The sequence below is a fragment of the Labrus mixtus genome, chromosome 16 (assembly GCF_963584025.1).
Source record: "Labrus mixtus chromosome 16, fLabMix1.1, whole genome shotgun sequence".
Taxonomy (NCBI): domain Eukaryota; kingdom Metazoa; phylum Chordata; class Actinopteri; order Labriformes; family Labridae; genus Labrus; species Labrus mixtus.
In genome coordinates this window covers 15,790,205-15,817,788 of record NC_083627.1, presented here as the reverse complement: position 1 = coordinate 15,817,788, position 27,584 = coordinate 15,790,205, and the positions used below count along the sequence as shown (strand labels likewise).

The 27,584-nt window shown below is 41.1% G+C and overlaps 1 protein-coding gene across 1 annotated transcript in view; it reads right to left on the bottom strand.

The window, feature by feature from the left end:
* csmd2 (CUB and Sushi multiple domains 2) overlaps positions 1-27,584 on the bottom strand; it is a 220,753-nt gene that overhangs the window by 189,966 nt on the left and 3,203 nt on the right. The window contains exon 2 of the mRNA XM_061060012.1: positions 9,550-9,766. Coding sequence (XP_060915995.1) covers positions 9,550-9,766 — 217 coding nt within the window. The remainder of the gene's footprint in view (positions 1-9,549; positions 9,767-27,584) is intronic.

Genomic DNA, 27,584 nt, shown 5'->3' with positions numbered 1-27,584 from the left:
ACAGGTGAACAGGTGTCATAAATCTCCACATCGTTTCACTTTTTCCCCCCACACGAGATGATGAAAAACAAACTATCACTCTTCCTCCTGTTTTGAGCCTACTGTCGTTAAGGCTGGCGTTGATAAGTGGCAGTCTCTCCATTAACAGGCCAGACTCACAGGAATCATAAATCCTCCAATGTGTGTGTGTGTGTGTGTGTGTGTGTGTGTGTGTGTGTGTGTGTGTGTGTGTTTGTGACAGTGTCTGCTTGCACATGCCTGAGGGAGTGTATGAGAAAAATCTGACATATCAGACGGTGGATATACGGTGTGTGTGCGCATGCTGTTGAACAAGATAAAGAATCATGACAAACAAATAAAAGCAATGCAGCCATGAAGCCATATTTTTCTTACACACACGTACACACACACACACTGACACCTGAATCCTTTCATAGGTACGCACTGCTTACATAGATTTCCTTATGACGTGCTGCCATATCAGCACGCAAGCGCTCCAGGTGAACAGACAAATAAGAAACGTGTACGCAAACAGACATGGAAAAAACGTGCACACAGCGGAGTCATTTCCCAAAGTGTGTGTGGTGAGAGATTGATGGCCGAGGCCTTCACTGAAGAAGAGTTATCGCCGTGGCAAGCGTTCCCACAGGAAGTGCCATTGTACGTCACCCGCTCTCACCCCGATCGGCAGAAATCGCCTCTACAAGCTCGACTCATTGACTCACACTGCAACTGTTCACACACACAGAATGAGACATGTACACACAGTAGCACATCAAATGCTGGGAGACACAGGGGATTGAATTAACACAAACTTTATTGATTTATGCTAGCAGCCACTGCTGGTTGTGCTGTACAGGAATTTCTGTTCAGCACTAACTAAGAGGTGTTGGATTCAGAAAACATAACAGCACTAAAGCTAAATGTAAGTGTAACAGACGACGCAAACGAGCAGCAGTATGATAAAATCCTGGAATTTTGTTCGAAAAAAAAACTGCAGTTCATCAATGAACACTGCATTAAAATCGTCTGTGACAAACAAACAATTTTGGTTTACACCAGCAACTAACATAGTCATAAATTGTTGAAACGTAAATGTATTTTGTGAAAAAAATTGCTTTGCAGTAGTTGTATTTAACCACTGCAACAAATGATTATTTGTAATTTATAAGGTGTCAACCACTGAATTTCCCACCCACTTACTGACGAACCTTGTCAAAACAGCTTACAGCTTATGCATTTGATTCTGATTGTTCGGTTCAGTCAAATTACATTTCCCCTTATCCACTGGAGGCAACTTTGTCAAGCATGCTGAAGCAATACCGATAGTAATTCTAATGAGAAAAAAAAAAAGGAATGTTGATGAATGTTTGGATCTCTTGGTGAGTAAAAAGACGTTGGTTCTATTTGAGTACGGGGTGTACAAAGAAAATTAACTAGCTTCCTGCTCATTGCCTCTCCTGTTTTTTTTTTCCTAATTGGATTAATCATTACAGGTTGGCTAAGCATGGTGACTCTGCTGCTCGCAGGGAGTCTCAGGCAGGTGAAAAGGTAGTGAATACTACAACAACTTTAAAGGTGACACATTAATACTCATACTCACAGTGTCATACTCATTATTTCAATATCACAAACATGACCTTTTTAAACTTCCACAGATGTTTGTTTTGTTTTGAAAGTTTTAAATGTGAAGATTCCAGTAAATGAAATACATTTTGTGGGCACAAACTACGCAACACTACACATGATATTTTACTATTGTGCTAATTCCAGCCCAATTACTCTGGAGTATATGGCTGATAAGTTGATTAATGCGCACCATCCTTATTCAATATATTCAATGAATTAATGTAATGAAAAATGTCTGCCAGCCCCAGGTTGACACAAAAAAACAAAATGTTATTGCAGGTTTGAATCAAGTGGCGACCTCTGGTGTTGAGAAATGAAGCTGAAATTGGTCTGATTAGCTCACGTCTCAATAAGCACACACTATACGGGGGTAAGAAAATGTCATAACTCATCTGTTTTGATTTTATGAAGGATAAGCGATATTCACAATAAGGTGTGAAGCTGACCTGATAAACAGGAGGGCGTGGTGTCACGGTTTGTCAAGAGGCTTAACACTTGTCCCAGCTCCAGCTCTATGCCTGTTGTTAGGCTGACTGAAAGTTAGGTTGAGACAGCATGTCAACCGCCAGCTATGGGACTCCAAAGCCCCCTGCAGTGACAGACGGGTTACCTCCCTCAGGCTTTGTTCATATTTACATTCGTGCTTTCTTATCTTTCTGAAATGTTTTAACTTTAGAAAGTGAGGTGCAATATCAAAAATGCTCACATCAGCCAACGAGCAGAGCAAAGGCCAAAGAAAATCTTAACAGTTTTTTAGATTATTTTTATTGTTATACAAAACAGGGGAATCAGAAAATATTTTTTTTAACATTTAAAAAAGCTGTGACCACTCATTTTCATCAGCCTTCCCCGAATGGTTGACAATCAAGTAGCTGAAGATGATTTCAACTTTACTTCAGTGTCTTGTTATATTATGTGATGAGTCTGATAATATTCCCTATATTTGGTAGTATTTATCTACAGCCTGCTTTTATGACTTTAGATGGAAGAATTGAAAGGCTGAAATGAAAACAGCAATCTAAAAACATGTACAAATGATGTTTTTTTATCCCACTCCCATGCATATACTGTACAAGCACTTATGCTCTCAAGTGCTTGCCAAATAGCAGAAATGTCTGTGAAACATTATGTGTCTGCAAAATTACAGGGCTCACAGTTTTCCAGCCCACTGCCATTTACTTTGTGCTTAAAAGTGTGTGTCGGAATGTGTGTGCGTTTGTCTGTGTGGTGTTCACTTTATCTGTATTCCAATAAACCTTGATTTTGTTGACACTGAATTAGCTTGCTATGGCAGATTGCACACTCACAGATCCCCCTTGCACACACACACAAACACACACACACACTGAGACATTCCAACCTCAAGGCACCGAGGGCTGACTGTAGTGGCAATGCCACTCCCAGCACCATGCACTAGTGCTCCTTATTTAGGTCCAATCCTGCCTGCCGGCTAAAAATCTGTCCCTTTCACGCCTCCTTCTCCTCCTCCTCCTACTCCTCTCTCCCTCTTCCCCTCCCAAGCTAGACTGCCGGGGCCTTCAGTCCTCCACTCCATCACTGAGAGGGAGGCATGTGGAGAGAGAGAGAGAGAGAGACGCCTTCACAAACCCTGATAGCTTTTCCCTGTCCTGAACTGTACTCAGTGTTGCTAGATTGGCAGCTACAAGTTAAAATGTGACACAAAAGCAGAAAGACATGTCTTTTACAAGTAAGAATTGTGGGCTGTTGGACAGAGTGACAGTGAATGAGTTGATAGAGGTCCATTGTTTTGCTTAAGGTTAAGCTAGCTGTTGCTTTTCGGGGTGTGAAAATCTCCCAGACTACTGTTACTACAGCTGCAATGGTGAATATACAGTTCTAACCATGGGTACTTGTATAAAGGAGGGAGTTCCATAACTATAATTTGACTGCAGATAAATGACTTGATGAGCATTCAGCTGGCCAATTTTACTGCATAATTAGAATTTAATCAACTGTTGTTCATTTGGCAACAGCAACAGGAAACTGCAAAGACATGTTAGAGTAAGTTGAGGAGTTTTGCATGTACAATTTGTAACGATATATTTAAAGATGACATAACGATATTCATTTTTTTTGTTTTTTAAGGCAGCCACAAAATACATGAATATGCGTTTGTCCAAATCAACTCGCAGAAGTCCAGCAGTCCCTCCAGGTTTTCAAATGATTTTCTGTGATTTTTGCAGCTTGTTAAAAATGGTCCAGGGTGACTGTTTAATTTAGTAAAAAAAAATGGGCGTTGATTGGCCAAAATGACAAGATCACCCAGGAAGTGTGAGGACTTGTTGACTTTCCTAAAATTTGCGTGAGAACATCATCGCATGACACTGGGGGGCTTGACAGAAGCGATGTAATACAATACAGTTTAACTCTACAACATGCCCCTCTTGCCATGTGGTATTGCAGTTCAGCATGCTCTCAATCTCAACATGTCAAATGCTGAGGCTTGGTCAGTTGCCCAGTGCTTTAAATCATGACTCATTAGATACCCCTGTTGCGTAATTTTCATCCACCAATGTTTAATGTTGTGTTGACACCTGAAGTCATGTTATGTAGAATGACATGCACAGAAGTCCACCTGGGTTAATGATAGGTCAGACAGGAGTATTGATAGGTAAAAGGAATATAGGACTTCAAGCTGAGAGAGCCTATAATTAACTGCCATGTGAAAAGTCTAGTTAATCTTTGATAGGACTGTGGGCAGAGAAGGAAATTGTGAAGATAGAGTGGGGAATGACATACTGTAAAGGAGGCGCAGGTCGGAATTGAACCCACGACCGTCCGTTTGGAGGACTGCATCCTTCATATATGGGGCACGACCTCACCGTTAGGCCATCAGCGCCTTGCAAGTATTTTTTTCTAACTGGACTGAAAGGTCACTACCATGACAACAGAGCCTGCATGTGCCAAACTGGCAGAAGAATGGTACCTTGATCTTCATATTTCGAGGATTAGGACGGCAGACCCAGCTGCTATACTTAATGTGTTTGGAGAGAGAAAAGCTTTTGCAGTTGGACTACTTTGATAAGGGTCTCTTCAACTAGTGCTTTCAAGTGTCCTCTTAAATAACAGAGGAAGTTGCAGATGTGGTAAAGCATCGCAACCATGTAAAATCCTTCCCTGTGGACAAACAAGAAATAATACTGTAAATCTCAAGGTCTCTTTTTTTGACAAGTTGTCGTTGAATTACAGTTTAAATGAAACAACTTGAATCCATTTGAGGGTAGGTAAAAGATATAAAAGGTTCTGTTTGTGCATTATCACATGACAGCTATGTTACTATAAAATGAAGACAGCCAAATCTGGAAGTATCACATATCTCAACATTCACATGTTCTAATACATAGAAACAAACTGGTCAGCAGCCATCTTTAAGGGAACACTTCCTTATGAATAGTAAAATGGACTTGAGCTTGAATGGCACTTTTCTAGTCTACTGACTACTCAAAGAGCTGTGGCCATCAGAAGTAAGTAATCCCATTCACACACATTCATATGCCACTGACGAAGCAGTGAGAGTAATTTAGGGTTAAGTGTCTTGCCCAAGGAGCTTGGGGTCGAACCCCCGATCTTCTGGTTGAGAGATGAAGGTTGGGACGGCTGTGGCTCACTTGGTAGTCTCTCAATCGGAAGGTCGAGGGTTTTCGATCCCCAGCTCCTGCAGCAACATGTACGATGTGTCCTTGCAAGACATTTAACTCCAAATTGCTCACGCTGCTTCAAATGTGTGTGAATGGATAAGTTACTTCTGATGATCACTTCACATAGCAGCCTCTGCCATCAGTGTGTGAATGAGTAGGTGTGACCTGCTGTGTAAAAGCGCTTTGAGTAGTCAGAAGACTAGAAAAGCGCTATACAAGCTCAAGTCCATTTACCATTTAACATTTACGACTGACTCCATACCAACTTAGCCACAGCTGCTTTTACACGTACTTGTTGAGACCTGGATAGGAAAATCTCATGTTTTTACAGAACATAAAAAGAGCTGGAATGGGAATATGTTGTAGCCTGGCTTGGTAGAAAGACTGATAATCTTGGCTCTAAAATATGGAACAAAAACAAACATCAATATTTTATATTTCATTTAAGAGTAATCGCCTGTAAAAACAGAAAATATTGCTTTAAGCGAGAGACATGAGGTGTAATTTGATGTTAAATTAGGAGTAAGATGTATAGACTATTTGTGTTGTGAAAAAAAGATACATTTTTAAATCAAGCAGAAAATGATGTCAACCTGCTAACATTGATGTGAACTACCACAGACAGATATCACCTTGAGGTTAGTTTCCTTCAGTTTAACCTCTGCCTGTGCGACGTAATTGATATCTTCCACAACATCGAGGTTGCACGATGGTCTTAACCACTAAATCATTACACCCCCTCTGGAAATTACAGCTCTGCTTAATTACCAGAAATCAAATATCCACAGCGGCGCCTGCTTGCAATTTACCTTATATATATATGACTGCGTATACTTCTTTTTCCCCCCCTTTCAAACAATTAAAAGTTCCATCTTTTTTATATGTTTTTTTTTTTTTTTGCATTCCCTGACGTTAGCTGGGATCAGCAGTTTAATGAAGTGCTGCAGCAACAGACTGACTCATGAGAGTGACTCATAAAGCAACTCCTGCAGGAGCAGACACACACTCACAAACACAAACCAGGTGCTTATATACTGAGGAACACTTGCACTTATATATAGCCAAACTGATCCGTACACCAGCGTCTTCCTGATGACAACAATTTCCTTGGCTTTGCTTTGATTGAAGCGAATAAATTAAGGGATAAATAAACAAATCTAACGGAAAGCGACTGCTTTGAAAAATAAATCAAAGGTTATCTTTTGGGAGCCAAGTGAGGCAAAACATTCATTTTTGATGATGACTTCGGATCAAAGGAGGTATTCCCGGCTCCGCATCCTATAGCGTGATGTACATGAAAGACGGATCAAATGCAGCGAATGTAGCATGCAGGACACAAAATGGAGAACAGGAAGAAGAGATAAAACATTTTAGAAAAATAGGTGAGGAGGAAATGAGGGGAGGTGGAGGAGAAATTGGAGGAAGAGGAGCAAGAGAGATGGAAGGAAAATTACTTTTGACACAAGTGGGAGATGAGAGCAAAAGGAGGGCTGAATTATCAGACGTGCATCTTTGTGTGTGCATGGAAATGCGGCTGTGAATGTGTGTGGGGTGTAAATATACATGTATGTGCCGGCAGTCTGGTGAGAAATCTTCCAGCCTTTTCTAGCTTTTTAAAGTCTCACTTTCACAAAATGTCTCCTTTGAAAAAGAGGAATTCTGGTCAGAGACAACACAAGAGAAATCCAAGAGAGATCTGTGAGCTCTTGAACGCTGCCACTGCTTCCCACTCTCCTTCATTTGTTCTTTATATTCTCTCTTTTCTCACCCCTCATTTCCTTCTCTTCTTTTTTTTTTTTTTTCAAATACATTTTCTTCCCCCTCGCTTATTTTCAAAGCGCTTAGACAGAGCGAGTGGAACGCTTCCCCGTCATCCCGCCGGAGCATCAATATACAACGGAGCCCAGAGGTCCAAACAGGAGAAAAGGCTGAGGAGAAAACGCGCATTGCCAATCCATAATGGATTTTCTTCTCTCTTTTATTCGCTTTCTGCGGGGAGATGCAGCAGACGCAACGCTGGCAGAGCATGAGAGACGCAGGGAGGGAAGAGGAGGGGGCAGGGGGAAAGGTGAGCAAGATTTCGACGGGGGTAGAAACTGAGAGGCCGACAGGGACTCAAAACAGCATCAATAACAAAAGCCCTGAAGAATATTCCTCTCATGCGTCTCAAGAGGGCTTGCATGACATATGCTTTAATCTGTTTGCGAGGCCAAGCTCAAAGCAGAAGGTGACAGCATCAAAAAGCAGCTTTTTGTGTAGCTTCCACTGATCAGATGCAGCGATTGTCGCTAATTAAGTTAGCCTGTAAGTGAGGTAGTGCCAAGAGGTCTGACAGATATTAGGCTGCAAAAATACATAAATGCATCAGTGGAAAGCTGCTCTGCATCTGATAATTCGAGCTAATACAAATAGAAGTGGAGCTGTTTAGATGGCAAATTCAGCCAAACAATATTTATCTCCCAAATCCAGACTGGTTCAGTTGAACTGTGTAAACTAAATGAGCATGAAAGTCTGCAAACCATGAGAGCCAATATTTCAGTTACAGTTTCAGCGATGTTAGCACAAGGCAGCACTTCCTCCAGGCTGTTAAATTGACACTTTTATGAGAGGATGAGACTGTTGATTCAGAAATTGTTTGTTTGAGTCCTCACACCCCGGTGAGTTTTATTCCTTTTTTTTTTTTTTTTTTTTTTTTTCCTTCTGTGAGCTGTGAAGCACAAAATGGGCCCAGAATCCCAGTGAATAACCTTGAATGCTGTCACAGTGTCCACAGAGTCCGTCTTGTACTAGTCACCAAAGGATACACTCAAACTGCCTCTGAACGCATCACTGATTACAGTCTTGATTAAAGTTTTGACTCTTTTCCAGTTTCCAGTCCACTGACTTCATCAATACCTAATGACTCTCCAAAGGACGGTTTAAAGTCTATTGTGACTGGGGTCTTAAATTGATTGTTTTTATTGGTAATGATTGGTTTTTGTACTTAATAAAGTAATTAATGAGATCTCAGAAAACAAGGGGGAAAAGGAAGAGACAGGTTGTAAATAAGAGTTTTGATCAGCTACTGTGTTTGGATAAAACCATCACTGAGTAAATCATTTTCTACTTATGAACAAGTTTGGCTAAGCTGTTGGTTTGCGTCAATCTGATTGTCTTAAAGCAATTTTTTAGCCTCTTAGTCGCTAACTTGTCTTAAAGGAATAACGTGCGACTTTTTGATCCAGAAGATGTCGCCCACGAGCACCAGCAATAAACCCCCGAAAAAATGCTGTTCGTCGGCACCGGCGCTAAGTAGCCTACGCTCTCCTCCAGCGACACACCTCCAACCCCTTCGTCTTTGCATGAATGAGTTATCAAATGGAACACGCCATAATTAAGCGCCATTAGTGCAAGCGGTGGACAACATTTTCCCTGGCTCAAGCTGCAATTGCCTGAGGGCTGCATTATTTTGTTAGCAGGCTACTGTTAGCGTGATCTAAAAACACCTACGTGACATCCAAATAAGCAGTTGTTAGGCTATCTTTTTTTCCCTTTCTCTAGTCCTTGACTTAAACAGCTATATACACAAGTGGATGAGTCGGCTATCTCATCCATTTGAACACAATATAAATACGGCTCAGAACAACAACACAGGCAGCAGGACTTTCAATTCTCACTCATTGTAGACAGTCACGACTCTGATAGATATTTACACAGGATATAATTGATTTCTGCTATATGTATGTGTTAAATATAGCATATTCTTCCTTTAAGTACAACTTTCCTGGATTGTCTGTACTGAAAAAAGTTAAATAATTATGTAGACATCATTTATTTGTTTTGATTGTTGGACTCTGTATTCATTGTCAAAAAGAACACAAAGTACATTTTCTTCTAAACCTTCATAGTCATCTTGCAGTTCAACAATGTGATAAATAATTCATGTCCTTTGTTGCAAGTGTTCATTTATCAAAATGAGTCAAGTACCAATTGGGAATAGGGTTTGGATACCTACGAATATATGACCAGGATTGAAATATATAGGGATTATAATGAAAAGTTTAAGAATCGTTTAATATTACCATCCAACAAGAATCTTTTAACTGCACTAAAACCTTTCTGTCAAATTTGAAACTCTTTGCCAGCATGTCTACCCACGTTTATCAAAAATGGTTTCCATGACAACCATTTGAAAATCTTTTGTCAGTAAAATAAAAAGTCTTTGCATGATAATATCCTTCACATTTACAGAGTGCACATCAAATAAGTAGACATCATTTACCGTGTCCGCAGGTTCCCCGGGCTCGGTGGCCCATCATATACAGACAAGATGTCAAAATCCTCCTCCAGGGCGAAGCCTTGAAACACCAGCTGTATCCGGTTGTGCTCCGCCGCCACAATCACCCATGTACAGTTGGCATAGTTAGGATAGCCGTATGGGTAGCCAGGGCTCTCTATTGTTCCATTGGGACTGTGTAGTGTGTAACTGCAGTTCTGAGCTGTGGAAAGAAAAGAAAATGAAAATCTTAGACATTTTTGAAGAATTAAAAGTGTATGAAAGAAAATAATAGACACTCCTCTTCTTCCAATTCTAGAAATCAAATGCACACACCTACTGTACAAGTGCACACACACAGTCCAACAGTTTGTATGAAGTGCCGCAACATCCCATTATCACCTACAGCGTGCAGCATGTGCCATTAATATAGCAGTGCTAAATGGTATGCCCTCCAACCAGCTTTCACCACCTCTACCACCTCCATCATCATACACTTGTTCACTCAGGGGCCCCTTCCCCACATTAGTATTACATTCTCACGTTAAAACAGGACACGGCTGGAGGAGAGATACACTTGAGTACCACAGTAATTGCATTCATCTTACATTTTCTTCCACAGCCATTCCCGCTGCCTTCAATCATGCATTTTAATCGTGTGTTTTGTCATCTATCAGTACAGAGCTTGGGGTGGATGTAAGGAGTGTGAGGAACGAGTGAGTGTGTGTGTGTGTGTGTGTATGTGTGTGTGTGTGTGTGTGTGTGTGTGTGTGTGAGTGTGTGTATGTGTTTCGAATCTCTTGGTTAAATGACTTATCCTTCACTGATCTATAAGCACAGCTGAGACTTTTAATCAATGATAGGGATTTAGCTGTAATTAATCGGTAACGTGGTCTAATGTGTGATTGCGCTTATGTTTCGTGTAGCTCTGCATGTGTGTTGTCAGCAGTTAATAACACACATTTAATCCTCTACACATTAAGATGGTCATGGTTCTTGGCTCAAAGTGGAAGCATGGGTAATAAAGTTATTAATCTTTAATGAAACGTGAGCATTCAGCTATTACTGACAATAAGATGACCTGAACAAAAACCACATGTGTTTTGCGCATTTGCGCTAAAACAGCAGGACTGCAACACATTGAGCATTGATTTTCTTTTCCAGAAGAAAGCTAACCTAAGCAAAGTTATTGTTCCACAGAAGCAACCTGCATACATAAATAACCTCATGGAGGGACTAAATTAGAATGCCATGCAACAATACATGCTATTTATACAAATGATTCATATTTTTTTTCTCTTTATTTGCTGCAGCCACAAACCTGAATCATAATGCAGCCTGATTAAAATGTAATTAGGAAAGCATAATTGGAGGACATCTGTTATCTGGACAACACACATTATTCAACACAAACAACACAACACTTGCAGTGATATGATTCGTGTATTGTTACATATTATTCACTGTTGTGTTTTTTGTGTGTGGGATAAATCAATCCATACTACCTAACTGCACTGAAAAAAACCCAAAACATTTCAAACAAGCATCATGCATTAACACAATGCAGCTTCAAATTATGTAAAAAAAAAAGAAAAAAAAAAGAACGCTGGTTTGGTAAATCCCTGCAGTGGGGAATTGGTATTCCTTGTTGAATGCGTGTGAAACACACAGATTCGGTGTTACTTTGTGTGCTGATGATAGAACAATGCCGCAGCTAGAAACCTGTCCAAATTTTCATTCTGAAACGTGCTTCTTGTTTGGAAAAACCAGCAGGGATTAGCAGGTAATAAGACACCAAGCATGAAGAGAAGCGACAAGAGAGAAAAGAACTGGGGCATTTTTTTCCCCCTTTTTTTGAAATGAAAAAAAAAAAAAAAAACAGTTTTTTAACAGGCTTGTTCAGAGAGAAGAAGAAAAAATTACAAAAAATTAAGCATGGATATGCATAATCCCTGGTTAGCCAGACGAGTGAACCCTGAATTTGCTCTGCAGCACTAATCGATTGATTGAAGGTGCTATGTGCCACATCACGTCTTTGTGAATTCTGAGATACCGCATGGAAAAACACCAGATGACACACACACACACACACACACACACACACACACACACACACGCACACACACGCACACACACACACACACACACACACACACACACACACACACACACACACACACACACACACACACAAAACCAATATTAGCTTTTGACTACAGGTAGCTCAAGTTTTTCTGCAGTGAAGGGGAAAAAAGGGGAGATAATGTCAGGAGGTAAAGATCCAGACAGTCTGGATGGCATCGGCAGCAGCGGGAGGATAATGGCATCTCTAGTCACAGTATATCCATCATGCAACTGTTGGCTCCCTGGGGCCTGTCTCTTGGTAAAAAAAAAAAACAAGCCTGGTCTTCTCTATGCACCTCTTCATATGTGCTTGACCTCTTCAAAAAGATGCTCATGTTTTTGTAACTTAACCCTGGCCACTTGAATGCACTTTAGTTACATTTATGATGTTGTGTTAAGTGTCGAGCTCTATTGAAATCTGCAAGTGTTACAATGAACTCTTAGAAACAACTGTGCATTGAAATCTATAAAATTGTGAACAATGAATTGAGCAGAAACTAGACATACATACTGTATGGAGTGGAACTATCTGAGAATCACAGTGTGAGGTCCTTTTATCTTTTTGCCGTGTGTTTTTTTTCAGTTTTCAATCTTAACTAGCTGCACGAGTAAAGAACAAACGGGGCCATCTCCATCAGATTTTTCATTAAAGCCTTTAAATGGGTGCAGCAAGTGAGCATCCACCCTTCCAATTACCATCAGGTCAATACTAATATCCAGTAAAAAACCTCCAAATCCACCTCCCCAACCTGATTTTTTTATACACAGAGCCTGGCCAATAATCTCCCAATCAGCTCCCTCATTACCCGGCCTCAATCCGACCAACGCCAAATCAATGTCTCATATGGTTGTCTGATGGAAGAGCCTGATAAGGGTCAGAGTGGACGGTGAACCTATGTAGGCAATGAGTCAGGATGTGTAGACTGGGCAGAACTACAAAATAAAACCAGGAAAGTTAAGGCAATTGAAATGTTATTAATTTGTTTCAAGATTAAATGATTGTGGACTCTCAACAGACAATTATGTAAAGTGGATTATGCCATTCTAAGGTCTGCTATTTATTTATAACACACCACTAAAGAACAGACAGTTGGTAGGGATGTATCTGATCACAAAGTCTGGATGACTAACTGTTATCTTTTCAACAGCAGAAAGGGAGGACGTCAGATGGTTTGAAAAAAAAAAACTTGAACAAATGAATAAAAACAGCAGAGCAACTCTCAAAGCGGTTATAGATACAAAAAGCTTTAAAAAGGCTATGACAGAGAAGTCAACAGAATGAAGGGAAACACTGAGCAGTAAACAGTGTGCAATAGGTTTACAGAATGGTGAATGAAAAAACACAAATGTCAACAGACTTTGACCATGATGAGTCAAAAGGGATGAATCATTGCGACTCATTCATGTTTTTATCTGTTCGGTTTGTCACACTTCATCATTTGAAATGTCCAGGAACAAGTTCAGTTCTAGGGCTGATTAAAAAAAAACAAAAAAACATGTCATTAAAGCAGCTCTAACTGTAATGACTATGGGACTACTTCTTTAGCTTTCACATCAACATGTTTACGGTGTAACCATATCACCTTGGCAACAAATGAAAAAGAACATCATTATTCAAATGCATATAAGCATTTCATGCTTGAGTATATGTTTTATAAGTGGACTGAACATGCTGCCATTTATTGATTGATTTATGACAGATGATTAAGCAGGCAGCAAACCAGGCTCAATGTTTCATGGGTTCAATAAAGCGAAGCAAAAGGAAAAAAAAAACAAGACTGAGAATAAGTCCACTGTGAGTGCAGCAGCTCCAGCGAAAAAAATGATTATTTTTAAGTTTGAGAACCTGTGCCAAGTGACCGGCTCTTGAATCGATATTGACGCACACAGTCGTGGATAAAAGACTCAGGTAGTGTTTTTAGAGATTTTTTTTTTTGGTGGGGGGGGGGGGGGGGGGGGGGGGGGGGGGGGGTGCTGCAGAAATAAACATATTGTCCTTTCTGTGAAAGACATGGAAACAATTAAATTAGACAAAAGCAGATACTTCAAAGTTACTCGCTTGAGAGTGCACTTTGATGAACATTAAATACAAATATAGATGCATTTGTAGTAATATCCATTTGTGTTCTTGTTGGACCGTGAAAAACTACACACAAAATAGTTTCTCACCATAACATGCATGTGTGGTTAGAGTATACTGAACCAGTGTCTACTCTGTTCTTCTCCTTTGAAAACCCAGAGCCTTTGATTAAGTAGATTCCTGCACTCCCGGGGGCCGGGCTGAATTATTTAAGCCTCGCCCAGGGTGCATTATGAAATTAGCTGCTGGGAGCTGATGACCTACAGTGGAGCCCCTCAGTGTAAATCTGCAGCGGAGAGCCCATCTTGCAGTTGACCCCACTGACACACCGTAAAGACCACATAAACAGACTGCTGGCCGAGCTGTTTTAGAGCGCCTAGACCTGCGGCAAAGAAGAAGGTCATATTTTCTTAAATTGTGTAAGATCAGGTGAACCACTATGAATATGGAGGTGTCGTAAATACGCTGGTTCAGCAATTAGGAAAATTGCTAACTCGCTGTATTGGTTGGTGTATTTTATCCCTCAGCACGGGGACTATTTGTGTTGGCTTGTACTGAAATGTTAACTACCCTTGATATCCGTGGATGTTCAACAGTTATGTTGTACACTGCTTAGTACACTGGCAGCATCTGCTTGGCATAAACCATCTACAGCGTGCTAGCCGCCAAATGTTCGGACAGGGAGAGTATGACCTTGTTGGAGCTGCTGAACTCCAGTTTCTAAATATGTGTGTGCGAGTGTATGTGCTATTGTTTGCTTTGCCAGGGCAGTTGTTTTTGTGAGCGGGCGCACAGAGCTGCCGTTCTGCACTGTGACACTTTGATGAATCGACGGTCACTGGGCTGTACTCCGGCAAGACAGAGAACCCTCAATGTGGAAAGAAGGAGACCAAAGAAGGGGGCTCGGTGGGGGGGCAGACAGATAGAAAATAGACAGACCCAAAATGTATGGACGTATACAAAAAAGAATATATTTGGAAGACATGACACGAGGAATAATGGAAGAAATAAGGAAATATGAGGGCAAACTAGGGACTGTAAAAAATATGAGCAGAAAGGAAGGGAGATTAAAGGTGAAAGACAGAAAGAGTATCACCCAATGGGAGCTAGTCATTTAAAAAGAGGAGGAAGAGTCTATATAGGGAAGAGACTCTTCACCTCATTTCTGTGTCTCGTTGCCTTTCTGCATTGAGGTCACAGACTGCCAGTGTGACATTCACAGCAAGACAGCGCCTAATCTGCACAGTTAACAGATCCCAGAGGTCTACATGGAGTGATGATTCACCAGTGTGTGTATATGTGTGTATTTTGTTTGTTCGCACAGGTCTATTTACAATGGTATCAGCTGTCAGCTATCAGCACATGTATGGATGTAATCCCTATATCCTAGGAGGGTATAGTGTCACATGTCTACATGTAACTCGTCTGCTCAGATGCAATTACACTGACGACATTCACTCTCAAAGGACGGAAATTTCATCCCGGTGAACATAATCCTAACATCCCGTTCCACTGATACCATAAAGACACAAACAATACATGGAATAAGAGACTGAAAATCTCCTTTCTGTCTTCCATCTCTTTATCCCTCCCATCACTGTCTGGTTTGTTCATTTACATTCAAAGTTTGCCTTTTGGTCAAAACACGACTAGACAAAGAGACAATCGTAGTCATGGAGTCAATATTAAAAAGTGTTTATTTCTTATGTTGTGAGAAGAATGTCCGGCAAAGCACTCCAAGTAGCAATTCAAGGATTCCCAATACAAGGAAAAAGACTTGAGCAAATTTCGGAAAGCGGGATTCTTGTATACATGTGATGACACTCATTGTTGAATTCCAACATGTCTATACTGAGGCAAAGGGCATCTGTTCTATGACTTTAAATGAATGCAAAACTGCAGCTTGAAAACCCTAAAGCCAATGGTGAAATGATAGCAACAGAAAATGTTCCAACAGAAACTTCCCTCATATGAACAATGAAGTAACCCATTTAATTGAGACACAACCATAAACAACATATTCCGAGTCTCGCTCATCTAAAAGCGAAAATACAGATTCAGCTCTTTCGCTATTCTCAAGAGAGACCATAAAACCTTCAAACATGCGGTCTATCAGGGGCTGTATCTACACAAAAATGAGCATCCCAGTGGAGCAAACATGGAATCATTTCCAACCAAATAAGCGCTCCACTTGGGGTTTATCGTGTAACAAAGCCGTCAACTATCACATATAACCCATCCCATGAGTAAACTTCAAACAACCAAATGTTTTGTGTGTGTGCGTTTGCCAGTAACAGCCTCCCTGGTGGGAAGATAAACCCTTCCGCCCCATAGATCCTCTCAGCATTGCTATTTGTCTCCTGACGTGTCAGCGTATATGCGCGCCTTGACCGCATCATATCCGAATTAACCTCTAGATGGCCGCCATTAAAATGGAAATGGGTGAGCTCAGCGATCCTGCTCGTCTCCATACATTAGGCTAATGTCAGGGCCAGGAAGACACCGTCTGCCATTACAGACAAGCCAAATGCAGTGGAAGGCACTTGAGATGAGGTTGCTCCTACTTAGCCCTCCCCCCACAGGTTGTTTCCACTAGGCTGAATGGTAAATGTTGTTCCCTTAAAAGGGCAGAAAAATGGAGCTTGCCTTTACATAATGGTGCACATCCGGAGGTTGGAATGGCTTTGTGCTGCAGGAATGTGTGAAGAAAAACAATGATCTGTGTAAAATCATGCAGAGAGCGTACGCTCAAGCAAACACCATACCTAAACGCGCTTGCCAATGCACACTCTCAACTGTTAATCAGGAGCCACATGCATCCATTCTATGTTTCAACATAGAGTTGTGACACTCTCATCACAGGCTATGGCAGTTATTTCAATGATGTGTTGACGCCTTTGGCGACGCAAAGTTATTAAACACACGTGCAAACACACAAAAACACATTGTCAAAGCAATGCAGCTGGAGGGCGAAATGTGCTCTGCAAGAAAATAAACAACACCCACATGCAAAAAAAAAAAATGGAGCCAAAGATTAAAGCCAAAGAAAGCGGCTGCATGCTGAGAAAAAGAAGATGCATTTATGCAGATGTACGCTACCGCATGAGTGCAAGATTGCATCGGTGGGGGCTGTTGCAGGCAGTTTTGGGAAACTTTGTCAAAATGAAGCAGACTGTAGGCTACGTCAGAGAAATCGACAAAATCGACAAAATCGAAGAGGGCACTAGAAGTATACGGAACAGGGTATGGAACAGAACTCTGTTTAAAGACTGGGGAATAGAAAAGAAAATGTCTTCACTGCATCTCTGCTAGCAAAAGAGGCACAATGGAACAAGTGTTCTCTCAGACAGAGAGGGAGAGAAGAAGAAGGGGGGGTAAGGCAGTTCCTTCCAGCTGGGTCATATTTAACTACCACTATTAGGGCCAGCCAAAAGAACCTGCAACCAACCCAACAACAAACAAAAAAAGCCGCACACACACTTACGCAAATGCCTGATACTTTGCCATATTTCACCCATAACAAACACAGAATCTATTCATCAACATGTTATTCGCCTAAATGCTTCCTCTTCTTATCGATACATCTGAAAAGCCCTCCTGGTAGGTTTGTGTTTCTGAGCTCAACACAGTTCCTCAGTAACCCTCACACCAAGGTTTTCAAGCTAATCAATAGAAAAATAACCCATTCGGAATCAAAGACATGTTATGGTTGATGTTCTTCCCTTTCACAAAGACCCCCGGTCTTGTTGTGGGGGAGTTTATTCAGCACTGATACAAACGGGCCTCCCACACAACACAGCAAGCCGAGATGCCGGGAGAAAAGAACATGTGTGTTTGTCTGTGTGGTTTCATGTGTGCACATGTTTGTGATCGATCACTTCTCTTTGGATCTGTTTCCCCTATACATAAAAAGAAACTCAGGTAAGGCTAAAGGGAGAAACGCAACAAAACAGTGGTGTTTGGAGTTGTTTTTTGTTCTTCAGATTTTGTTCTTGTGTATCAATGTATTTATTTTCTGCAACAGTCAAGAATACAAAGTGACTAGTTTATCAAATATATCTGATGGATCCAAGCAGCAACCTCTAGGGTTCAGAAAAACTGCAGTTCCTTGAGTGGCCACTTGAGGGTGACTCCAAAAGTGAGTCAATCCCCATGAAGCTCCATGGTAAATGCTCAACTTTACACAATCATTAAAACGTAATCACAGCTTGCTACGGGGACAGTGTTTCGGTTCCTATAGCCAATTTTCTGTTTATTCAATTATACTGGGGTAAATTTGAATATACCACACCTTATGCATAATGAGGGGTTGGGCCCCTTTGAGTGACAGATGGGTTCTTCTAGGTGTCATCTCAGCTACTTCAGTCAATGAACTCAACTTGTTGGTGCTTCTGTTTTCTATGCCTTTCAAATATCAGACGAATGTGTGTGATTTACTGAAGGTCCACAAGAAGTCTACAATCCAGTCAATACTTTTCAAATGTTAGCACTGATTAGCTTGTATCAGTCTTTAGCTCCGTCCACCAGTTAGTTTAGAACTGAAGAAGCCTTTCGGAGGAGAGGTGAAACGTCTTCAAGATCTTCAACCAAGTCCAGTTGCCTTTGGATCAAGCTTCCATTTACCATGACCCTGAAGACTGAGAGCGTAGACAGATATCAGTCTCTGCCCTCACTGTGCCTGACTTGTTAGCTAGTTCAGTGTTTGTTAAAAGTTGAATTATTTGTGTTTTTCACCTACTTGGTACCCCACTGACATGTGGGCGTGTGAGAAGCTAATTTGCTATATTCCAGAATCTCACTTAGCTTTATTCTGATGAATAGGAAACTCAGGTCACAACTGAAACAATCTCACTCCTTCCTTGGGAGACATGATGGTTCACTGGCTAATTCACCCAGTAGTTCTTTAACCACAGGCATGGATCGAGCAGCTTTGATTACATAACATTTTTCGACCCCTCGCTTCACCCAAGCACCATTCGCTTACAGCAAAAATAAACAAACAAAACGAAATAAAAAAAACAAAAATACAATACTCGAACATAAAAAAGGAGTGAACAAAACCAATGGATGACATCAGGTTTGCTGCGTCCATTTTTTAAAAAGACAATTGGTAGATCTAAACGAGTGCCTTCTGAATAAGTGTAGCCTTCCCTTGGCCGTTCATTGTGTGGGAGCTTTGGAGGTTAATTGTGCACAATTTGAGAAATGTTTCACAGCCTCTTGTCTGCTGGAAAAATGCCATTCGGGCCACCTGTGTCCTAGAAACTTTTAGCTCTTTTGGATGAGAGTTTAAAAGGAGATAGTGTCAGGTCTTTGCTGGACCCTGTGTGAAGTTTATCTGATTCTTTTTTTTTTTTTTTTTTAAGAAATGTGCCAATAAATGTGCCAATTTTAGACTCTAATCAACATCTGTCTTGATGTACAGGTTGAGCTGGGTTCTATCATCTCGTTTCTCACCTCCAACACAAGAAAAAGAAAGAACAGGAGAACTCGAAGGAGAGAAGTGCGGTCCACACAGCGTAATTCACGGCTTCTGCCAGGAAAAGTTTATGATGTTCCCATGAAAACAAGAAAATAGGAGAACACATGAAGACAAATCCCTTTCCTCAATTATTTATTGTTGTTTGAGTCCGCCTCAACACTTAATCTCACCCACACCACCACTACCACACAGGCATACACATACAGTACATCTAAACACGCACACACTTATTCACACATACATGCATAACTAGACAAATGCCAGTTTTCTCTCCAAGCCTCTTTTGTACTTACTGTATGGGGAAGGGAAAAAAAAAACACAATTATGTGTGACACTAATGTGTTAAACAGCGAAGCTCAATTATCACAACATTTTCATTCTGCTCACATCTGACAGCTGAGCTATTTGAGTTATGTTAGACTGAATCTATGGTGAAGAGACAATCGTAGTGACACCCTGCTGCGTTTGTGCACATAAATTACACAAGAAATCTGAAAAGACAAAAAAAAAAACGGCACTTTCTGGACTCTCACCAATCAATAGCATCAACAGGAGGGGGGCTAATGCAATAATGGATGTGTTAAATCTATGAGATGATGATCCCGGATAAGCATGTTGATCTATGTGTGTGTTAGTAAGTGGTCATCCATGAACATTTGATCCTGTTTGAGCGGTGCGTATTCAAACGGAGAGGAAGCACCGATGCAAAGGTCGGGTCATGGCCGTCCCAGCTGGACTATTCCAGCCATCACTGAGAGATGGACGAGCAGCAGACGATCAATCAGCCTCACTTCAACTTACTGTAGCACACTTTCACCTTTCAACTCGGATCCTAACTGCACCCTCAGGAAGGCTTAAGTGTCAGTTGAGGACCGCCTGGATAATTGATAGACCACAGGCTTTCCTCCCAAATGGATGAGAACATCTCTTATATGAAAAATTATATTTTGTCTTCAAGCTGAAATCCCACTCTGCTGAAACTATGATAATGGAACAGAAAATTCTCAAAATTGGTAGTTTTGAATGGATCAAGTTATGGATGATATCTGCAAGATTACATCATGGATGACATCCACTAAAGATCTTTTTTTTCATATTGTATGTGCTTCTTTCAACTGCTCTGTTTTATGACGTATGCGGTAAGGTTTATAGGTCTGAAATGTAAAATAGGAGCCTATACCTAACCTTGTATTCTTTTGGGGTGGGTTTGCCTTTATTGGATAGGACAGCTGAAGAGAGACAGGAAATGCCAGGAGTAGAGAATGTGAGTTGATACGCTGCTCCGAGGACCACCGCCTCCGCACGTCATAACCGCTACACCATCAGCGCCCCCTAACCTTGCATTCTTGCATTATCAAATAGGTCTATAAAGCAATGTTGCTATTATCCCTGAAAAATCCTCTCATACCCGTTCATGTAAATATTTATCTCATACCATACATTTTTGCAGACAGGTCCTACAGTGTCAGAATTGGGGATAACTGAAAAAGACATAATCTTGTTTATTTATATCTCTAATTTACTGCAGCTGTGAAAAGCAGGTGCTGCTATTTCCTACACATGCTATCTTCGTTAAATGTGTGTATTAATCTGGTATTCAAAGGGAAACATTACAGCAATCATTTACAGACAATATAATTCAAAGCCAATGTGTGGCTAATCCATAAACGTGTATGTATACCTTTGGGTCATTCCTGATAACAAGTCCCTTTTGTCAAGTCATTTTATTCATACAGATTATACATAATGTAATGTATCCTATATTATAGGAAATTGCAAAACAAGGGGATTTGACACATTTGACACAAGGGGATTTGCAATCTACATGTTATAAGGCCTTATATCCTTAGCAGCCTGATTTGTAACCCCCCCCCCCCCACCCCCCCCCCCCCCCAACTCACAGTCAAGGGAAAGTCCTAGGTTATACATGTTTTATTAGGAAAATCTAAATTGGTAGTGGATGCCTACTGTACATATTTAAGCCAATGTAGTTGTTTTTTTTTTTATTATGAAGATATTTAAACATTTTTTTCTGGCAGATTGGCAACCACTTCTCAGAGCATAGTTGATCAAAACATTAAATCAGTGTCTTCTTTATTTCAGGGACAAGGTTGCATCAAATTTGCATGAAAAAAATAAACTGGAAAAAAAAAAGCTATGAAATAAGTATTTTCCTCTGTGTTCCGTCTTGAATATCAATTAAAGAGAAACAGCCTTTATACATTTAGCACACATACACTGTAAGAGAGTGCTCAAACATTGAATTTAAGTATCCCTTGACTGCCAGCTGGGTAATATTGTGTGGTCCATTTCTGTGGTAAAGACATCAGGAGAGGCTTTAAGCTCAATTCCTCTTTTCTCTTTAGTAATTGATCTTCTTTGTAGAAACAAAACACCTAACATGAGTCAGCAGGCAATGGATGTAAGGTCAGATTGGTTTGGGTATTGGACACTTTAAGAGTGATTAACTCAGGAAGATGCACTTTAGACCAACTTCAGATAAAAGGTTGCTACCTTGTTGCTTGCATTGCAAATATCCTGGAGTACAAAGTTCTCATAAAGAGAAGTTGTATTTGACAAACACTCTCCTGGGAAGGCTTTAGATGGTTAATTGTGTTATTAGCTTTAGGATGTTACTGCTCCGACAAAGGAAAGCACTAGGTTTTTTTGTTTTCATTTTTTATTATTATGCTTTTTTGTGCATTTATTGTCGGGATAGGACAGTGGCTAGCGTCGGAAATCTGGGAGAGAGAATGAGGGGGAAGGAGCCACAAGTCGGATTCCAACCCGGGTCGCCCGCTTGGAGGACTACAGCCTACATTTGGTGCGGGCACTAAGTTCTACACTACCAGGGCCCCAGAAAGAGCAAGATTTAACCAAATAACACAACTTTTTTATGAAAAACATATTATTTAGTAATGTTTAGAAGTGCTGCAGGTGGATTTTCTACTTTTCTGTGGAAGTCAGGCTACCGGCTTCACTCTGTTTCCTGTGTTTTTTCCAAAGCTAAACTAACTGGCAGCTAGTTGTATCCTTAAATTCACACTGGGATTTAAAAGTGGTAACAATCTAAAAAAAAAAACAGAAACACAACAACCACTACTCACTACAATTAAAAAGTACAACATTACAAATGTGTTACTGTCTGGACCAACATGTTTCATTATATTTTAAGTACTCATTATTTAAATGTCAGGTATACAAGATATACATGAAAGTTTATTTGCTTAGGATGCAAAAAATGGATTGATCCTTGAGAAGTCTAGGAATTCAATACAAACATGAGCACACACACACACACACACACACACACACACACACACACACACACACACACACACACACACACACACACACACACACACACACACACACACACACACACACACACTTACTGACTGTCTCCACATGATGACTGAGCTGCTTTCCCACAAAAAGCCCACTGACAGATTGCCTATACATTGAATAGAGAGACAGGTCGTACAGGAAAGGAGAAAAAAAAAAAGAGGCAAGGACAAGATAGCCCCCTGCCTGGGATCTTATCATCAATCTGTGGGATCACTGATATCTGATAAGAACAGTGTAAATCTGGAGGCTAAAGAAACACCTGCCTGAGCTCTGTGTCTGTACAAGACAGACAGGGCATCTACATCTATTGCTCACGTTGTGGGGATTTACAGTAGCCGGGGCAAATTCTCATGTCTGATAATAACAGGAAAACGGGAAACTGAAAGGAAATTGAGACCTGTCTATTATAGCTTTGCTGTTGTCTACATGGCTCAGGGATAAATAAGCTTTGGATATCTCTTATTTATATTCATCTATAGTAATCCAGTGAAGATTGACTGAAAATATAGGTTCCTGCTTTCCTCACATGTCATTCCTCACAATACTTATAGTGCTCTTGCCCATGTTTGCATCTATAGAAGCCGTGCAGCCAAGCTCTTAAACCATCTTCAAATGGAAAAATGTAGATCAAAGGATATAAGAAAACCCTTTTTAGCAACATTCACTACAGCAACAGCAAGGCACTTTAACCCCGGCCCATCTATCAAACGTCCATGGTCTTGTTTGTAGCTGAGCAGCTTCAACGCTAATAGCAGAAGCCTATAGAGTAACAGTGAAAGCGAAAGGAAGTGTGCTGTGAATGTGACTCATATGAATATGGCTGCCAGATAAGAGCAAAAGTGCCAGATTTATGTTCCCTTTGCATGCAAAGCAGCCAAAATGTACATTTATTGATTTACCACCATGCTCAGGAACATGCTGAGAGTCATTTAAAGGAAACAAGTAGCCTTTTATTTCCCAACTCTACAACCAGAGCCTCTAGACATGTGAATGTCTTGATTTGAATGTGTTTGTCATATTTCATGAAAGTAAACCTTTTTTTTTACTTTTACTTTTACATTGCAAAGAAAAATAATCAAACATATCAAAAAGCCTTGAAAATTGAATTTTCTCTTCAAGGGGAAGGCAAAGCTAGCCGCCAATTGATGGCAATGCTAACAGCTAAAGCTTTAATGATTCTTATCTGTCAGAAGAAAAAAAGGAGACCGAACATTAATTTCAACATTATTTTGTACCATTTATAACATCTGTCTGTTTCACACTCGCAGAAAACTCCTGAAAAAACTCCTGACATCTGCAGGAGGAGCTCTATGTGTGATCACAAACGGCCTTGTTTTTCAATCGGACTTTACCCAGAGTCTCCTGCCAGACCCCCTAGTATTTTTTTTTCGCAGCAAGTCCGAGTGAGCTGATGTGAGAACGCAGCAGGATATTATCCGGAGAATTCACCCCAATCCAATTGAGAGGGAGGAGTGACGTTCATATCCTTTGACTGGTGCACGGTACATAGACGCACGAGACCCCGACAATCTCCTTTCCCCTAATCGAACTGTTGCATTACGTTTTCTGTTCGTCAGTATTTTCTTCTCTGCTCTTTTCTTGAGTCTGTTGAACTACACGTGGCATTGACAGATATGCAAATATTCTCATTATGGCATCGTAAAGCACACTCTGTTGCTTGGTCCGTTATTTCCATTTCAGTTTTTTTTTACGCCAAATTTTGTCTCAGGGGACCTCTCCCCCACAATCTGAAAGGGATAGCCTCCCTCTGAGAGGACCGATTCTATTTTGAAGAGGAGATCACTGGCTTCCTGAGAATAGTTTCACTTATATTTAAGTCTGTTGTAAAAAAAAAATTGGTTTACTAGGTAGTGAGGTGTGTCCATGAGATCTTGTTATGACGTTATATAAAACAGTCGCTTGAGTCACTCAGAGCAGTGAACTGAAAGAAGACACTCTTCAGAGCAGCTAAGCATGAGCTCATTAATTTATTTTACTCAGATACAGGAGAGAATCCCTCTTCCTGTTACAAGTTACGTCACAAGTAATCATTACCCACAAGGCCACCTTTCTCAAAGGGGAAGGCTTGATTAGTTACGCTACTGTGTAAACTTGGTCAACTCATACTTTTTGGTATGACAATTAGGGGGCAGCCCTACTTTACAGTAACCTTTTTTAAGCTCCCGATATGTTGTATTCTACGATGAATAAACAGGATGTTCCCGGACATCACAGTGAGTGACGCTTTAATCAAGATATCATGCAAAAGTGTCTCTGGATTAAAGTGCATGATGTCTAATGGTCAAGTTTGTGTCTGTACACTCGTGAATCGCTGCATGAATGCAAATATGGACATTTCTCCAAGGCCCGGAGGAGTCTGTGAGCGTGCATGAATTAGTGAATGAGTGTGTGTGAGTCACTGTGTGGCTGTGATCAGTGTGACGAAGCACAGTGACAGAGCTCCGGCCATCTGGAGACAGATGACAGTGTGAATCACCAGAGAGGAGGACGGAGGGAGAAAGAGGTGGGTGGCAGGAGGGGTGGATGTACGGAGAGACGGATGAAGGGGGGGAGGGAGGAAGGAAGGAGAAGAAGGAGAAGAAGGAGAAGGTGGAAGGGGAAGACGAGGGAGGAGGAGGAGGAGGAGGAGGAGGAGGGTGACACCTTCATCAGCTGGTGGGTGGAGGCAGGAGGGTGCTCACAAGGACGAAGAGTTTTTTTTTTTGCATGATCTTAAAGCCTTTCTCAAACTCCCCAAACACACACACACACACACACACACACACACACACACACACACACACACACACACACACACACACACACACACACACACACACACACACACACACACACACACACACACACACACACACACACACAGAGACCTTTTGGAGCTAGCTAATGACCTGCTTGTCAACATTTTAGTCTAATCATCCTGGAGTGAATGGGGGCGGCACCTCACACGCTCATCCAAACAAGCACACATGCCCATAAGCTTACTTACACACTGTTAGCTGCTGAAATAGAAGTCTGCTTGATGCCTGATAAGGAAATGAGCCTCCAAATAGATCATTTACTAAAGAGAGGAAAATCACCCAGCACTCAAAAGTGCACAGAAACATAGGGCCTAGATAATCTCTCCGCTGGTGGAAGCTTATCGCCCCTCTGCTCCAACAGTCGTCTCCCCTCTCTGCCTCTTATTTCCCCTTCACAGTAGATTCTGTCCTGCTGTTTTTCCCGTTTCTCTTACTAGTGTGCCCCCTCTTCACAATCTCTATCGGTCTCTCTCTCTATGTCTCCCACTCCGCAGCTCTCTCCTCAAATAGACAACACAGATTGAAGCATCTTCTTTGCATTCCAGACATTTCTCTGTTTTGGGTAAATAGATAATGTCTGTTTTTCAGCTCCCGTTCCGTCCTTTGTTGCTCAAGAGTGAGTGTGGAGAGCAGATGGGAGATAGGGGGAGCAGCAGAGCGTGCAGGTAGAGCAGGATTTGAGATTGAGAGTAGCAGGCAGACAGGTGGGAGGAATAGAGTATAGATGTGCACATATTCATTATGGAAATACATATGGGAAACATAAGGGACATGGCAGTGTGTGTTTGATTGGTGAATTGGCTTACAGGAACTCAACAGCGTTTTTTTTTTCCTAATCTGATCAAGTACTCTCACTCAACCAACTGTCACGCAGCATCCACAGACTTGTATCTTCGCTTACATTGATCCAATGGGAAACACAGCAGCTCCACGACGGAGGTTTAAAACAACAGGTTGTGAATTTACTGTACGTGGATTTCAAGCAGAACAATGAGGAAAGTTGTGATAATAAAGTACTCACTTACTCACTTGGAGACTGATGCTTACTTTTATTGCTAATCAATCTGTTAATGATTTTCTCGTCAGGTGCTGGATAATATGTCAAAAACTTGGTTAGAATTCTTAAAACGATGTTCTTAATCACTGGTGGTCCAAAAGTCATTTTTAATTCATCATCACATACCACACAAACAGCTGAAAATCTCCATAAGTGAGATAGTGTAATGTTGTATTTTTCTAAAAAAAAAACAACAACAACAACAACAACTAATAACCATCAAAACTGAGACAGAATTCTGTCCATACAGTCAATGACTGTTAGCTTTACACGCTGTTGAAGTGAGAACATGTAGGAGTGTAGCGGTTGTACGTGTATGTTTTGCTCTCACTGTGCCTTAAAAATAGTAACAGATTCATAATAAACCCAACAGCAGAGAGCTTATGTTGTGATCCCGTCAAGCCGGGGTTTGAAGTCTGTGTCTAATTGAGGGTTCAAAGCCATGAAAACATTGGAGAAGTCCCAAATCATGTAGCCAGCGAGCCCTCCACAGAGGAGCAGCTGCTGCTGAGGCTGCAGGCTGGGGGAGCTGTCCGTGGTGTTGAAGAGACGTTCAGCTGCGCTCTGCTCTGTCCACGGTGCTGAAATGTCAACGTACAGTGTGGATCGCGGGATCCTTTTTGGGAAGATTGGAAGGCTCCTGATTTAAAAAAATAAATCATTTAAGTTTGTTTAACAAAAATGCAGCGGTCATTCCTGCACTGAGGTACGAGATTCGAACGAATCATCAACAGTGATGTTTTCAAAAGACGGTGTTCACAATTAAAATGGAGTCAATTAAAGGCCCACGTCCTTTTCTGTAACCGGAGGTCTTCCGCATTAAATTGTTCAAGTTTAAATTTGTCATATTTTGATTTCTAGAACTTCAAAAGCGAATCCCCACCAGGAACATTTCTCCCTGCGTTATTTATGAGGACACGCACTTCTACGCGCGTGCACACACACACACACACACACGCGCGCACACACACACACACACACACACACTTTTCGACCTTGCTCTTTCTTCAGGAGCCTCATGACGGTGCGAATACAAGCAAATGTCATCAAGTAGAAAAGATAAAAAAGGAAAAAGGGGGCATCAAGCCCTCTAGTCCTCTGAACATTACTGTGAGTTGCATCATGAGAGCA